This window comes from Benincasa hispida, chromosome 7 (assembly GCF_027475165.1).
Source record: "Benincasa hispida cultivar pf3 chromosome 7, pf3_genome.v1.1, whole genome shotgun sequence".
Taxonomy (NCBI): Eukaryota; Viridiplantae; Streptophyta; class Magnoliopsida; order Cucurbitales; family Cucurbitaceae; genus Benincasa; species Benincasa hispida.
Genome location: NC_143484.1, coordinates 37,025,736 through 37,039,794, shown reverse-complemented (window position 1 = coordinate 37,039,794; position 14,059 = coordinate 37,025,736). Strand labels below are relative to the sequence as shown.

Sequence of the window (14,059 nt, the reverse complement as noted above, 5' to 3'; positions counted from 1 at the left end):
TAATGGAGTAAAAGATTTAATCATCAATTTTTATTATGTTAATCTCTTTTTTAAAAAATTAGGATAAATATCATTTATACTCTTAAACTTCGGAAGTTGTATCAATTTAAACCTTAAACTAAGAATTGTATCAATTTAAACCCTAATATTTGAGGGTTGTATCAATTTAAACCTTAAACTTTGGAAGTTGTATCAATTTAAACTCTAAACTTTCATAAGTGTATCAATTTAAACCCCGAACTGTCATAAATATATCAATTTAAACCCTGAACTTTAAACTTTCACAAGTGTATCAAAATATAACATAATGGAGGATTTAAATTGATATAATTATGAAGGTTTAAGATTTAAATTTATACACTTATAATAGTTTAAAGTTTAAATTGATACAATTATTAATTTATTGTTTAATTTGATATGATATCTAAAATTAAGAGATATAAATTGATATTTTTATATTAATTTGTATCTTTATTACTAAGCAATGTCGTATTAATTTAAAATCCTCCTCCATCAAATTCAGATGAAATCATTAAATCTTTTATTTATATTTATATATATAAAGTTGACACGTGAATGGAAATTTTATTTGGGACTTAAATTTGTAAAGGTAGATAGAGTCAAAATTAGCAAAAGGGGTCTGACTCAGACATTTGTACTTTTATGGTATTAAAAAATACTTTATTTTAATTTAAGAGGTGAAATAAAATAATCTTTCTAAAATTTCTTTGGATATGTTAGAAAATTCCTACAAAATTTCTTGTAAGTTCATATGAATATTTTAAAAAGTAGTTCGCAGATTTTTTTTTTATTAAAAAAAGTAGTAAAAATAAAGTGAAGAGGTTTAAAGAAGATTCTTATTAGATTCTTTTTCTTTTTCTTTTAATTTTTTTTCCACAGTTAGCCTGTTAGGTAAAGTAACTAAAGTTGATCAAGCCACGTCAACAAGAATTTTGTTAATAACTTTTTTTTAGAGAGAATTTTGTAAATAGATTATTTGACAATATAGCGTCATCCATTTATCACCATCAATAACGTTGTGACACAGAAAATATCTAGTATTATGATAGTATTACTAACATATTTCATGATTTAAATTATATATTAAGTTATTTTGTGAACTCTACATTATTCGTAGATTCTACCATCATGGCAGATAAATAATGTAAAATTTTCTAATACTACTAAAATACCATATTCTCTTTGTTCACATAAAAAATTTATCTTCATAAATATATTTTTAATCTAATTGGACCCTAAACTATTTTAAAAGTATGATGTGATAAATAATAAATGGAAGGAATATGATTTTTTTTTTCATATTATTATAGTACTAAAACATTTTTTCGTGGTAGTATGAAATTTTTTTGAAAAAATTCCTATACTACTATATTAGGGAGATTTTTTTGTACTACTTTTATTTATTATTTGTCCTGATGGTAGCATTTATTTAAGATTAATGTGAGATACATGAAATAAATTAATATATCATTTAATGATTGTGAAGGAGAATAACAAACACTACGGTAGTATATAAATTATCTCAAGAATTCTCTAAAAAAAAATTCATTTTTCTAATAATATGTAGATTAGGAAAATCAAATATCTAACTTCGAAATCGATAAGTTTGAGTAAATAAAAATTTCTTTGTGGCATTGGAAAAATTTCTAAATATAGTGTAATATAATTTTTTTTTGTATGATTTTATTTATTTATTTATTTTTTTAAAAAAGATAGATCTACTACTAAGTTATATACGAAGAAAAAAAGTATCTACAAATTTTTCTAGTGGCACACTTTGATCCAATTATCAAAAAAATCTGTTATTGACACGTAAGCGCTGTGACGGTCTTATTTGTCGACACATGTGACAGTAGCATTCCCCTTGTGGGAGTCGACTTTTACCGGACATTTCTGTATATATTTTCTTCTCTTTCCAGCTCGTTTTTGAGATTATTTAATTTTTTTCCCTTCCGAAGAAACCGTAACCCTAACTCTTCGAACTTCATAATTCTCCTCCCAATTCAATTCTAATCTCAAATCTGAAAATTTTCAGTTTCAATTCAAAACCCTAAATTCTATCATTTGCTTGATTAATGGGTCGAGATTCTGCTACTTCCTTAGCACCTGGCTTCCGATTTCACCCAACTGATGAAGAACTCGTCAGTTACTACTTGAAGCGCAAAGTTTCTGGAAAACCCTTTCGTTTTGATCCTATTTCTGTCATAGACATCTACAAATCCGAACCTTGGGATCTCCCTGGTCAACCCCATCTTCTTTTTCTTCTCTTATTGAGATTTTTGTTTGATTTTTGTCATTTATTTTCTCCTTCCCTTTGGATTCTTGTGGAATTGAAGTTGTATTCTTGGATTTGTCAGGGAAATCGAAGCTGAAGAGTAGAGATTTGGAGTGGTACTTCTTCAGTGCTTTGGATAAGAAATATGGCAATAGTTCGAGGACCAATAGGGCTACGGAGAAAGGGTACTGGAAGACGACGGGAAAGGACCGGCCGGTCCGCCATAGCGCGAGGACTGTTGGAATGAAGAAGACCCTTGTGTATCATATTGGGCGAGCTCCTCGTGGTGCACGAACCAATTGGGTGATGCATGAATACAAACTCACTGACGAAGAGATGGGAAAGATTGCAATTGTGCAGGTAAGAATAGGGCGAAATTTTTAGTCTCTCTCTCTGTTTTTTGTCTCTTTGATTTGTGATTTATGTTTTATTGGAAAGTGTTTTTGTAATTGTTTTTGGATCTGTTGGTTTCTTTGTTGGGTTGGAAGGATGCATTTGTGCTGTGTAGGATATTCCAGAAGAGTGGTACTGGACCAAAAAATGGAGAACAGTATGGTGCCCCTTTTATTGAGGAGGAATGGGAAGAAAATGAAGAGCTGGCTGTGGTACCTGGTGATGATCAAGTGGCCGAAGAATTGCTAGGGGGTGGAGGTGTTTGTGTTGAAGGCGATGACTTCAGCGAGGTATGTACATTACCATATCATAACCTATAAATTACTTGCAGCATTAAGTGAAATGGTTGTGTACTATATCTGCCTTTAAATAATGTTTAGTTTAGTGTTTCCGAAATATGATATAGAATGCGTTGAAAGAGATCATGGGCAGATCTATATGAGAGAGGGTGAAGATTTGAAAGAAACCTAGACTGTTGAATGTGTAGAATGATTGCTAAGAAGTCGCCCGAGGCAATTAGGAACATATGCCCCCAAGTGTTGAGTAAATAATACGTGGTTGAGCATGAATTGTGATATACAATGATTGAACGATTTACCAGGGAGGGGTTGTAAATATATTTTGTAACAACTCACTAAGAGGGGAAAATACCCAAAAACCATAGAGGAATGAGGGATAACTTCCAGAATCTCTTAGGTTTGGAGCAAAGCACCCTTTCTAACCCAAGACGATTCTACCCTACACCTAGAGTTAATGCATTTATTTAAGAGTTGAAACTAGTTGCATTTTGGTTTTTGGATTGAAATTTAAATGAGCAACTGGCTCTATGATCAAGTTGTGATGTGATAGGATTAATTTTCAAATTAGTTGCTTGTTGGTGTCATAGAGATAGCTATACCAGGTGGAAAAATGTAGTGAGAAACTAGACGGATTTGTGAAATTCATGAGTGGAAAATACACATTAGGGGGAAAATGGGACGAAAAGAATGTGGGACAGTGGGTGAAAGAGTAACAACTGACTGCGACATATTAAAACAATTTTTCAGAAGCATGCTAAATTGAGATGGACCATGGCTGTGTTAAAAGTGTTGGCTGCTCTTTTGGAAGTCACAAGGCTGGTAGCAATTAATTAATTAATATGGCAAAAGCAGTATATTTTCTTATTGAAGAAGAATGATAAATATTTCAGTTCACTATTTGACATTCTTTTTACTGGCTTATGTTGTACAAGTCTACATTATCGTCAAAACTGGGAAATGAAAGAGAGAGACTGATGATATGGGATCTTAATACCCAATGTTCCTTCGTCCTTGAAATCTAGAGTATTTGTCCATGAATTCTGTTTGTGGAAGTCGATGGGTTGTGATTGTTTCCTGTTTGATAAATCACTTTTTAATTAGTTGGGAGATATCAAAATCTTGTTAAATTCTTTTCCCCAGAATGTTGATGAAGGTATTCTGTCTGAAAGTGCTCCACCTCCACCATTTAACTTCTATTATGGTGAGACCAGCAACTCTATTGAGCAATCGGACAACTTCATTGAAGATGATCAAAAGCCTGCAGTAGGCATATGCGAGACATCAGAGCTTCCTGACGGACGGAAGTTCTTTGTTTTACCAGACGAGTGTGGGTTACATGACAGATTGGTCAAACATGAGTATCTTGCTGAGCCAAGCAATGATGCTGATACTAATGTGGCTGATGAAGTCGATGCTGGTGATGTGGATGGTCGTTACATATTGCATGAGGCATTCTTTAGTACTTCTGATAATCTTTCTTTTAGTGATGAACTACTTTTGGAATCCAATGAGCTCTCAAACCATACTGAAAGTGATCCTGCTGCTTTTGACGTGCTTGAAGAGTATCTTACCTTCTTCGACGCAGATGGTGATAATGCAGATATGTCATTTAATCCTTCTGAAATTCTCGGAAGTGGAAGTCCTGTTCCTGATCAAGCAGAGGTTAAGATTGCTTCATGACAAAACTTATTTTTATTGTCTTAGTACGTGGAATTTACTTTTCACTAATGTATCATATTTCATCAGGTCGCTGGTGGTGCCACCGAATATGCATCTGCCAGCAAACACACTGCAGATTTACGTCATGACAATGAGGCCTCCTCCTCCTCCTCTATGCAAAAACCCGAGGATCCAAAAGCAGAATCAGGTGAGTCGAATCAGTTGTTATTTTTGTCCACTTCATTTAGATACTTGAAAGGTTTTTGGTTCACTCTTTCTTACCATTTTATTTTCTGATACCAGATATCAAGTATCCATTCCTCAAACATACAAGTCATATGCTCGGCAGCATTCCTGCTCCATTTGCTTCACAGTTTACTTCAAAAGATGCTGCTATCCATCTTAATTCAGCTCCACAAGCTTCGAGTTCTGTTCGTGTCACTGCAGGCATGATTGTCATAAGAAATATGGCACTAAATGGAGACGATGTGAACAACTTGTATGGCAAGAATTCAGATCTCAACTTAATCTATTTGTACGGGATCATCGAAGGCAACATTGATTCCTCCCAGTTGCCAACTGCTGGTGTAAATTCCAGCAAGTCAGGACCGCTGATATCTCGCTACTTCTTGTACTTCTTCATCTTGTTTTGGGTTATAATCCTATCAGTAAGTTTCAAAGTTGGAAGGTGCATCCATTCCAGGTGACTTGTTGAAACTTTGTAGTAGTATTTTAGCGGTAGTTTAGAAACTTTCTATGCTGCCAAATACAACAGGTTGTTGCAGATCCATCTGCAGTCTTTATTCAAATATATCAATAGATACTAGACTAACTGCCAACGAATTGGTGGCTCACTTTTAAATCCCTCTTTCTTCTTTTGTATTTTCATTTTATAACTTTTCTAGAGTTTATAGTTGCATTGCAGGGCTTTCCTGTACTTAACCAGTTTATGAGAGCAAAGGAGCCTTCTCATTCCATCATGTTCATGTAATTCATTGGATGAACCATCGTAATCTTTCAATTAAGCAAAATTTGCCTACAAAGGTTGGCTCTCATTTCATTGACATAGAAAATGTCATGTTCAATAGTAACTATTTTCACATATAAATTCGTTTATTTTGTTCTTCATTTCCTATCAATGTTTGAGTAAAGTTAGTTTTTGTTTTATTTTATTTTTTGAATTTAACTTAAGAATCCTAATCTTCTTAGAGATATATAGTGAAAAAACCAACATAAATTTATAAACCATTTTTTTTTTAAATAAAAAAAAAAAACGAACTTGTTTGATGTCGGGCATAAATGTTTGTGTTCTTAACTAGATGTTCAATATCTTCACAAACTTTATAGGCTCTTATGAAAATATCTTGAAATAGATTGTTTTATGTGCTAAAATTGTCCTATTCTTTCACATGCTAATTTAACATATACGTTAATTCAGTGTATTAATTTAGTAGCATCGATCTTATTATTTTTGATGAAGACAACTTCCATTTCAGTATAAATGAGTTTAATTATGATCATGTTTGGAAATCATCTGGTTTTTTAAAGTTAAGTCTACACATTTTACTTTCATCTAATAGTTTTCAAGTTTTGTTAGTTACATTTTGAATCAGATTTTGGAAATTTAAAAAAAAAAAATAGTTATTAAAAACTCGTTTTTATTCTTGAAATTTAGTTAAAAACTTAACTTTTTTACTTAAGAATGATGTAAATTATTGTAAGAAAATTAGAGGAAATATGTCTAATTTTAAAAATTAAAAACAAAAATTGAAATGTTTACTAAACGAGATCTTAATTTGACAATTGATTTCAAAAGTGGACTTCAATAAAATATATACTGAAATCGCTAATGTTACCTCAAAATTTAAAATAATCATATAGAATACCGTGGCAAGTATATTTGTATTCCAATTCGAATACATAAATTTTTAATATCAAAATAAAATCAGCAAGTGCTAAGTTTCTAATCATGAATTGATGAAATTTTAATGCTTTATAATCCCTAAACATCAAAGATCCATCAAATAATCGATTAAAAAAAATTTAATCACAAAAATAAACTGCATCGTTTTAAATAACCTAAATCAAAATATTGTATATAAGATTTGTATGGTCCATGGAGATGATCATCTTTTGTATTTGAAGAACAAAGTAATATATATATATATATATACACATACATATAATGGCATCAAAAAGAATTAAACATCAAACTTAGTCCATAAACTTTTGTTAAAGCAATGATTCAATCCCCACACTTTAGATTTTAACAATTTAGTTCCTGAATTTTCAATTTTGTAACGATTTAGTCAATGAATTTTAGTATATAACAATTTAATCATTGTATTTTAAAATTTGTAACATTTTTAGTTCCTATTATATAGATTAGTGTTAAGAATATCAAGTCTACACCATAAAATAATAAAAATTGACATTAAATATTGACATTGACTAAATTGTTATAAATTTGAAAGTATAAGGACTAAGTTGTTACATACTAAAATTCAAAAACTAAATTATTACATACTAAAGTTCGAAGACTAAATTGTTATAAAACTAAACATACAGAAACTAAATCGTCGTAAACAAAGTTTAGAGAACAAAGGTGTTTTTTTTTTTTAAAATAAAAAATAAAAATAAAAAAAATAAAAAAAATAGATCCCCATGACATATTTTTCAAGCAGAATGGGAACCGGTAATCAACCAAACTTAAACCAATATTTTATTGCCGTCGATTCATTTCAGGAAAATTCAGATAAGACAAATATATTACTATTAATTTTACTATCATTTCCCGCAACTTACATGCAATATTCACATATAATATGTGGTTTAATTCAAATACGAAAGTAGAAAAAGCAGCTCAAATATGAAATTTTGAGGCTCAGAGCCATGTGATTGATAAGCCTTACATTTCTCCAGGAAGCATTGTGTCTTCTGGTAGATCACATACAGCAATACCCTAAGAAAAGATGGAAGAAATGATCCATTGTTAATAGATCAATAACAGAAATATGTGAAGTTACCTTGGAAAAAAGAAAAGGAAAAAGTTAAATCTGACCTCTCCTGTGAGGTGAGCCACACATCTCTTCTCAGCTAGCAACTCAGCTTCAGTCTGTAAAGCAAAAGAGTGCAAAATAAAATGAATTTAGACAGTTCGACGAAAGCTAAAATCCGGTAGCAAGACGATAACCAAAATCAGCTTTGTTGTGTTGTATAATTTCATCAGACAAGAAACCAAAAAAAAGGGGGATGCATCATAATATTTGTTTAAGAGGGAAAAGAAAAGGAGGAGAAATTGTTTCATGAGTGTAGGACGCTTAGTTCATCTGTTCTTGTTGAAGTATTAATGTAACCAAATTTAACGTAACCTATTAACTTAAGTTTTTGGGTTGATTGGTAATTTAACATGGTATAAGTACATGAAGCCCGGAAGATCTAACATTTACTGAATTAGAAATGAAAAATAGCAGACCTTGGCAATTCGCTTGCGGAGATAGTCATCAAATATAACATCTTTCACAAGTTCATAGTCACCATCTCCCTGTAAAAGCGATATATTACTGATTAAAGACACTATGAAAGTAAAGTAGGAGTGGAAAGTTGGGAACAAAATTACCTTTGATCTGCATGGCATGCTGAAAACAATATCCTCTGCTATGCCATAAGGATTTCCAGTGGTATATACCTGCAAATCGATCAGTATTTATGAGTTCGAGGTTCTTAATATGCATTCGGTTATGTTAAGAATCATAGTGGATTTACTTAACACTCTACAACCTAGGCCTAAGCTTATAAACACTATGGTTTTCTTTTTTTTGTTATCTACTTTTAATAAATGTTTCTAAATACAAACCAAAATTTGAAAACTTAAAAGAAATGGTTTTCAAAAATTTGTTTTTATTTTTGAACTTTGACTAAGAAATCAAAATTTTCCTTCAATAAAGATGAAAACAAGTAATGATGCAAAACAAACATAATTTTCAAAAACCAAAAACCAAATGGATATCAAATGAATCCTTAGCTACACCCCGTTTTCAACCATTTTTCCGAGCCAACACTCTCTTCTGTCCTTTCGTTTCCTTGAAGAAGTATACTGAATTAGAGGCCTATCAGCTTATAAAACAATGTAATAGTACACAATTAATACATAAGTATCAAGTGATGCTACAAAAAATATATGCTTACCCCAGATGAAAACCAATCGCCTTCAGGAGTTGGAGTAATTAAAGACCTTATAGCATCAACAATTGATACAGCAGTTGAAGCAGCTGAAGATCTTCCCCATTTCTCAATCAGCACGCCACCCCTCTGAAAATCCAGACAACTCATTGACCAGTGAGTAAACATGTCAATCAAGATATTTCAATCAATATGTGTGTATAACTCCTTTTCCAGTAATATTACCTTCTGTACTTTTTCAGTGAATTCCTCTTCCAGCCATCTGTGGTCCTTGATAACCTCTTTAACGGGTAAGCCGTTAATTCTTGCGTTCAAGAAATCTGGAACCTGGATTGAAGACGGCGAAATAAGCATACAATTGAGGGGATTCAAAGAAGCCAGCTAAGCTTCTAGAGCATGAACTATGTGATGACCTGAGTTGTTGAGTGGTTGCCCCAAATGGTCATGTTTGACACTTTATCATAGAAGACACCCGCTTTCAGAGCCAGCTGAATAAGTCATGAAAGTAAGGAAGTTTTATCTATTCCAAAACATACTACATGTGAGGAAAGCAAGTAGCATCAAGCACGTTAGTGATATAGTACCTGACATTTTGCTCGATTCTCGTCTAATCGAGTTAAAGCGTGGAAGTTCTTTGCAGGAATTTTTGGAGCATTTTTCAAACAAATTAATGCACTGCATGGAATGAAAAGAAACAGAGAAGTTATATCTTGCACATACTAAAAGAAACTCATGCTGAATAAAACATGAACTCACTTGGTATTGCAGGGATTGCCCACAACTATGACTTTGACATTTGGGGATGCAACAGCATTTAGAGCTTTGCCCTTTATTTATTGTTAAATGATAACATCAAAACATAAATGTAACAAATTTCCTATATTTATTGGAGGGGCAGAAAAAATGAATCTAAAAAATAATTAATAAACGTACTTGTTCAGCAAATATCTGCCCATTTATATCTAATAAACCAGCACGTTCCATTCCTGGCCCTCGAGGCTTTGCTCCTATCAAAAGCGCCCATTCTGCATCTTGGAATACTTCATATGGATCAATGCTTATCACCACCTCCCTCAATAAAGGGAAAAGGGAGTCCTCCAATTCCATAGCAACACCTGCATATATGGAGATGTCAATGTTAACTTGGAGATTGTTTGTAGGATAGTTGGAAGATTGCAGTTCAATCATAAAGTTCGGTGGTTTAAAACATTATAGACTTGCGAGTCCTTATGTTAACTGTTCTCAAGACATCATGGGAAAAAATGCCGATACAGGCTAAACTTCATAGAGGAATCAAAAGAAACTTTTGTCACATGCATTTCATCTTCACTGCTCAAGAGTTTTAAAAAGAGTGACTATAGAAATCCCATGCAATCAAATGATCTTCAAAGCAATACTGAATATCTTTAAAGTGTGCCAAACTTGCCTTCAAGCGCTTGTAATGACCTTTCTGATCCCAATAGCTTCAATGCAATAGGTTGATCAGGACCAAAAACTTCGCCAGAAGCAAGCTAGTGAAACAAGCAAAATAAGATTTCATCCAAACCATCAAAATATAATGAGAGAAAAGTTTGAGTTTTCTCCTAAGATTTCATCCAAACCACCAGAACCATTGTTCCTCTTTATTGAATGTATAAAATATCAGGACATGAAATACAACAAAGAAAACTAGATACTCACTCCATTTCTCCCTAGCACTCAAGTAACTAAGAAAACAAGCTGTCAATAGAAACCAGGAAGCTTTAGACCCTGATTTTTAAAAAGTGTTTAATAGGTCCCCAAAATTTACGATTATTTGATTGGTCTTTGGACTTTCAATTCTGTGTCTAAAAAGATCTTGATCTATATACATTCTGTAAAATTCTTCAACTTATTAAACACTAAATTAAAAGTTAAGGATCCTATTAGTTTACTTCCTAGAATTTTGAAATTCAATTTCAATGCAACTATGAAATTGGTAAAGGTTAAGATTTTTACTTCTTTTATAGTGAATAAAATTTTGGTTCAATTCTGTGAACTGGCTGGGGATTGAATTCTCACCTTGAAAAGAAGATGATTGGATATCATTCCAGCAGCACCAGAGACTGCAACATTAATCAGTTTCTTCCATGATGTTGTCTCTTCCTCCTGTGATGAGTACAAAATATGTCAGGGCCAAAGAAAAGTTTTGTCCAATCTCACTGAACTAGCTGCAAAAGAATTAGGATGAAATAATATACACATGAATGGAATATATTTTTTCAAAGTTGACATATTATCTCATTCATATGAAATAATTTCGTTGTCTCAAAAATAACACCAGAATTAAGAGTAACTCTCTATCTCTAATGGAAAAAAAAAAAAGTCAAATCACCCCAAAAACCAAGGGTGTAGCTTTTGTTAGGTGCCAAAAGAAGAGGGATACAGAAATTTTCATTCTTTTAAAGAAACAGTGTTGTATTCTATCTTATGAAGATTGTTAGGTCTTTTCATCTTTCCGACGTGGGTTCCTCAACATCATACTTCAGCCAATTAGCTATTTTCTGATATTAAAATTTACAGATCCAGACGAAGTTAAGGCAGGGTAAAATTTATAAGGAGCTTATTTTAGAATTAGAAAGTAGATCTTATGTACCTTGAAATCTCACATAACCTCAATAAACACATTAAAATTTCAACTAATGAACAATGGTTAGAAAATGTTGAATAGAGTAAATGATAGATAATCTCAGAAAAGCGACAAAGAACACTAGATTCCTTCAACTATTGAAGCTCTATACTATTAAGAAGAGATGGGATGAAAGAAAAAACAAATTACTTTCGAAATAACCCCTCATACATTCAAACAATCACGACACAATTTTACATATTTGTAGTTTTATAACGAGCATGAACTTAATGGCAGTGCCACTAGTTTGATAATTAGATCATAACTCAGAATGAACAAACAAAACAACCAAGCACTGTAAGTACTAAGTAATGGAAGATTACAGAAAAAAGTCATAGGATACAATTGGTTATTGAGACACAATGCAAATATACTTTTTCAATAAACCAAAAAAATTCCCCATGAGAATTGAAGAACTTACAGCTTTTAAATCATAGGTGAGGCAAAAAACACCAAAACACTCGCTTTTACTCTTAGGGTCCTCTGTTTTCGCCGCAACTGGAGCTGCTTCAACCTGACTGAAAAAAAAATTGAACAGGGAAAACAATTCGTCTGTAATTCCTCGAAAATAAACACATAAAAAAAACTTCCAAACTTACAATCACACAGATAATCAAAAATTTACATATAGTTATAAGATTTCAAACAAAGGAAGCTCACTTGGGCGCAATAGAGCAAGTGACTCGGGGACTTCGGGATCGATAAAACGGCCGGAAAGAGGAGCGACGGTGGTTGGAGAAACGATTCGACTGAAAAACAGTCTTGGATGAGAAGTTGAGTTCAGTTTTTAAAGAGGAGGATAACTCTGCTACAGCCATTGCAGCAGAGGGAGATGGGAGGTGAAAGAGAGGAAAGAAATGGAGAAACGGCGGATTTGAAGAGGGGGGGAAAGGAAATTTTATTCAGAGGGATTGGGGATTGAGAGAAGAAAGAAGAAGAGGCAAAGCTTTCTGGCTATGGAGGTGGGAGAGAGCGGGAGAGATGGGATAAAGATTGAGAAAAATGAAAGAAGAGAGAAAGAAATGGATTATTTGAAATGATTTTCTAAGGCTTTGCGAGTGACACGTGTCGAATGTAGATTGAGAATTTGGGCTTTTAACTGTTTTCTAGCTGAGCAAATGTTGCTGTCTTCCCGAAGGAATTTAGGCACTATTACAACTATTATAATAAAAATAGATGTCTATCGGTACACAAAGCTTAGTATCTTAAAAACAACAAAGATCTATTCTCTCATTGTTCACATCTCTTAAAAAAAACAAATATTTCATTCTCTAAGGATATGTTTGAAGGACTATAATATAATCAAGATTATTGAAAATCAGATTACGGAGGCATTTGTTATCTGAAATCTGGATTACTGAGAATCTGATTATAATGTTTAGAGTGCAAAGTCGGGTTTGTTATATTTCTGATTATTGTATTTTGATTGCAGGGCTAGATAAGTTGAATTTGATTTTTTTTTAATCATTATTTTGATTTTTTTTATTATTCTTTTGAATGTTTTTTTTTTATTATTATTCTTTTGATTGTTTCTTTATATCATAGTCTACATTATATTACATAAGTTTGTGATATTGTTCAAATCTTAATTTCTTGAACTTTAACTACTTTATACAAAAAATAAATAAATAAATTATACGAAATTAAATTGAAATTTCATATATCATTAAATGGCTTAGTGCATTTTACCCATGCGTCTTATAATTATACATTATTAATGTCCGAATAAGCTCGCTTTCTACTGCCAAATTACCTATAAATAATAGCATTTGTTGAGTTTGAATAGAGATGTTGTTTAGGAGGGAAATAGTGAGATATTCCACCTCTCATAATTTCATAATTTTTACTTTGATTTTCTAATTTTCTTTTATTGGATTTATTTATTTATTTATTTATTTATTTATATTATTATTATTATTATTATTATTATTATTATTATTATTTCTCAATATTCGTTCTTCTGTGGTGTCTCATTTCGTTCATCAATTTTAAACACGCTATCAACACAAGTTTCTGATGTTTTTCCCGTTGAAGGTAGGTCCTAAAGATAGTAATTAATAAATTAAAATTTTATTTTGCAGGCTTATATATTAAATTTTTAATATAAATAAAATATTTTGTGATAGTGTTACCATGGCAAATCTTACAAAACTAGAATTTGTAGTCGTTGACATTAATGATAATAATTATTTATCATGAGTACTTGATACCAAAATACACTTAGATGTCATACAGATACGATCTTTGAAGAACATTTATTCTTCATAAAGCTCGTTATGAATGGTAGCACTTGAGGCTCCAAGATTTCAAATCAGTAAGTGGTTACAACTCCACACTAATTAAAATTAGCTCAAAATTGTAATTACACGGAGAGAAAGTTACTGATGCTAATATGAAAAAGAAGAAACTTCCTACAATTCTTGTTGAATAGCATTATCGAGAGAAATATTTTTAAAAATATTCTGAACTCATTTCATGTCTTCTCGATGCTGAAGAAAATAACAAGTTATTGATAAGAAAATCATGAATATTGGCTAACTAGAGCAACATCATTCCCTAAAGTGAATGTTGTGAATTTTGACA

General features: G+C 31.9%; 2 protein-coding genes across 2 annotated transcripts; one reads left to right on the top strand and one right to left on the bottom strand.

Moving 5' to 3' along the window:
* The first annotated feature begins 1,878 nt into the window (after nucleotides 1–1,878).
* Nucleotides 1,879–5,509, top strand: NAC053 (NAC domain containing protein 53). The gene is made up of 6 exons (XM_039036070.2): nucleotides 1,879–2,262; nucleotides 2,379–2,656; nucleotides 2,785–2,979; nucleotides 4,129–4,650; nucleotides 4,735–4,855; nucleotides 4,951–5,509. Exons 1-6 carry the CDS (start codon nucleotides 2,097–2,099, stop codon nucleotides 5,352–5,354), a joined length of 1,686 nt encoding a protein of 561 aa, XP_038891998.1. The 5' UTR covers nucleotides 1,879–2,096; the 3' UTR covers nucleotides 5,355–5,509.
* Nucleotides 5,510–7,346: 1,837 nt separating this feature from the next.
* LOC120081316 (lactate/malate dehydrogenase family protein) lies at nucleotides 7,347–12,641 on the bottom strand. The gene is made up of 14 exons (XM_039036071.2): nucleotides 12,137–12,641; nucleotides 11,898–11,994; nucleotides 10,870–10,956; nucleotides 10,256–10,340; nucleotides 9,763–9,944; nucleotides 9,586–9,656; nucleotides 9,414–9,504; nucleotides 9,243–9,317; nucleotides 9,055–9,156; nucleotides 8,836–8,958; nucleotides 8,267–8,335; nucleotides 8,123–8,191; nucleotides 7,709–7,762; nucleotides 7,347–7,609 (listed from the first exon to the last, which is right to left on the bottom strand). The coding sequence occupies exons 1-14, from the start codon at nucleotides 12,292–12,294 to the stop codon at nucleotides 7,556–7,558; spliced, it is 1,317 nt and encodes a 438-aa protein (XP_038891999.1). The 5' UTR covers nucleotides 12,295–12,641; the 3' UTR covers nucleotides 7,347–7,555.
* Nucleotides 12,642–14,059: the final 1,418 nt, after the last annotated feature.

What these genes read in the sequence shown, in the direction of transcription:
- NAC053 (XM_039036070.2), top strand. Translation starts at nt 2,097, where the DNA reads ATGGGTCGAGATTCTGCTACTTCCTTAGCACCTGGCTTCCGATTTCAC. An exon ending in CGAACCTTGGGATCTCCCTG is followed by an intron (nt 2,263 to 2,378) that starts GTCAACCCCATC and finishes TGGATTTGTCAG; the next exon opens with GGAAATCGAAGCTGAAGAGT. An exon ending in CTGTTCCTGATCAAGCAGAG is followed by an intron (nt 4,651 to 4,734) that starts GTTAAGATTGCT and finishes ATATTTCATCAG; the next exon opens with GTCGCTGGTGGTGCCACCGA.
- LOC120081316 (XM_039036071.2), bottom strand. Translation starts at nt 12,294, where the DNA reads ATGGCTGTAGCAGAGTTATCCTCCTCTTTAAAAACTGAACTCAACTTC. An exon ending in GGCAGATATTTGCTGAACAA is followed by an intron (nt 9,657 to 9,762) that starts GTACGTTTATTA and finishes CAATAAATAAAG; the next exon opens with GGCAAAGCTCTAAATGCTGT. An exon ending in TCCGCAAGCGAATTGCCAAG is followed by an intron (nt 7,763 to 8,122) that starts GTCTGCTATTTT and finishes TTTGCTTTACAG; the next exon opens with ACTGAAGCTGAGTTGCTAGC.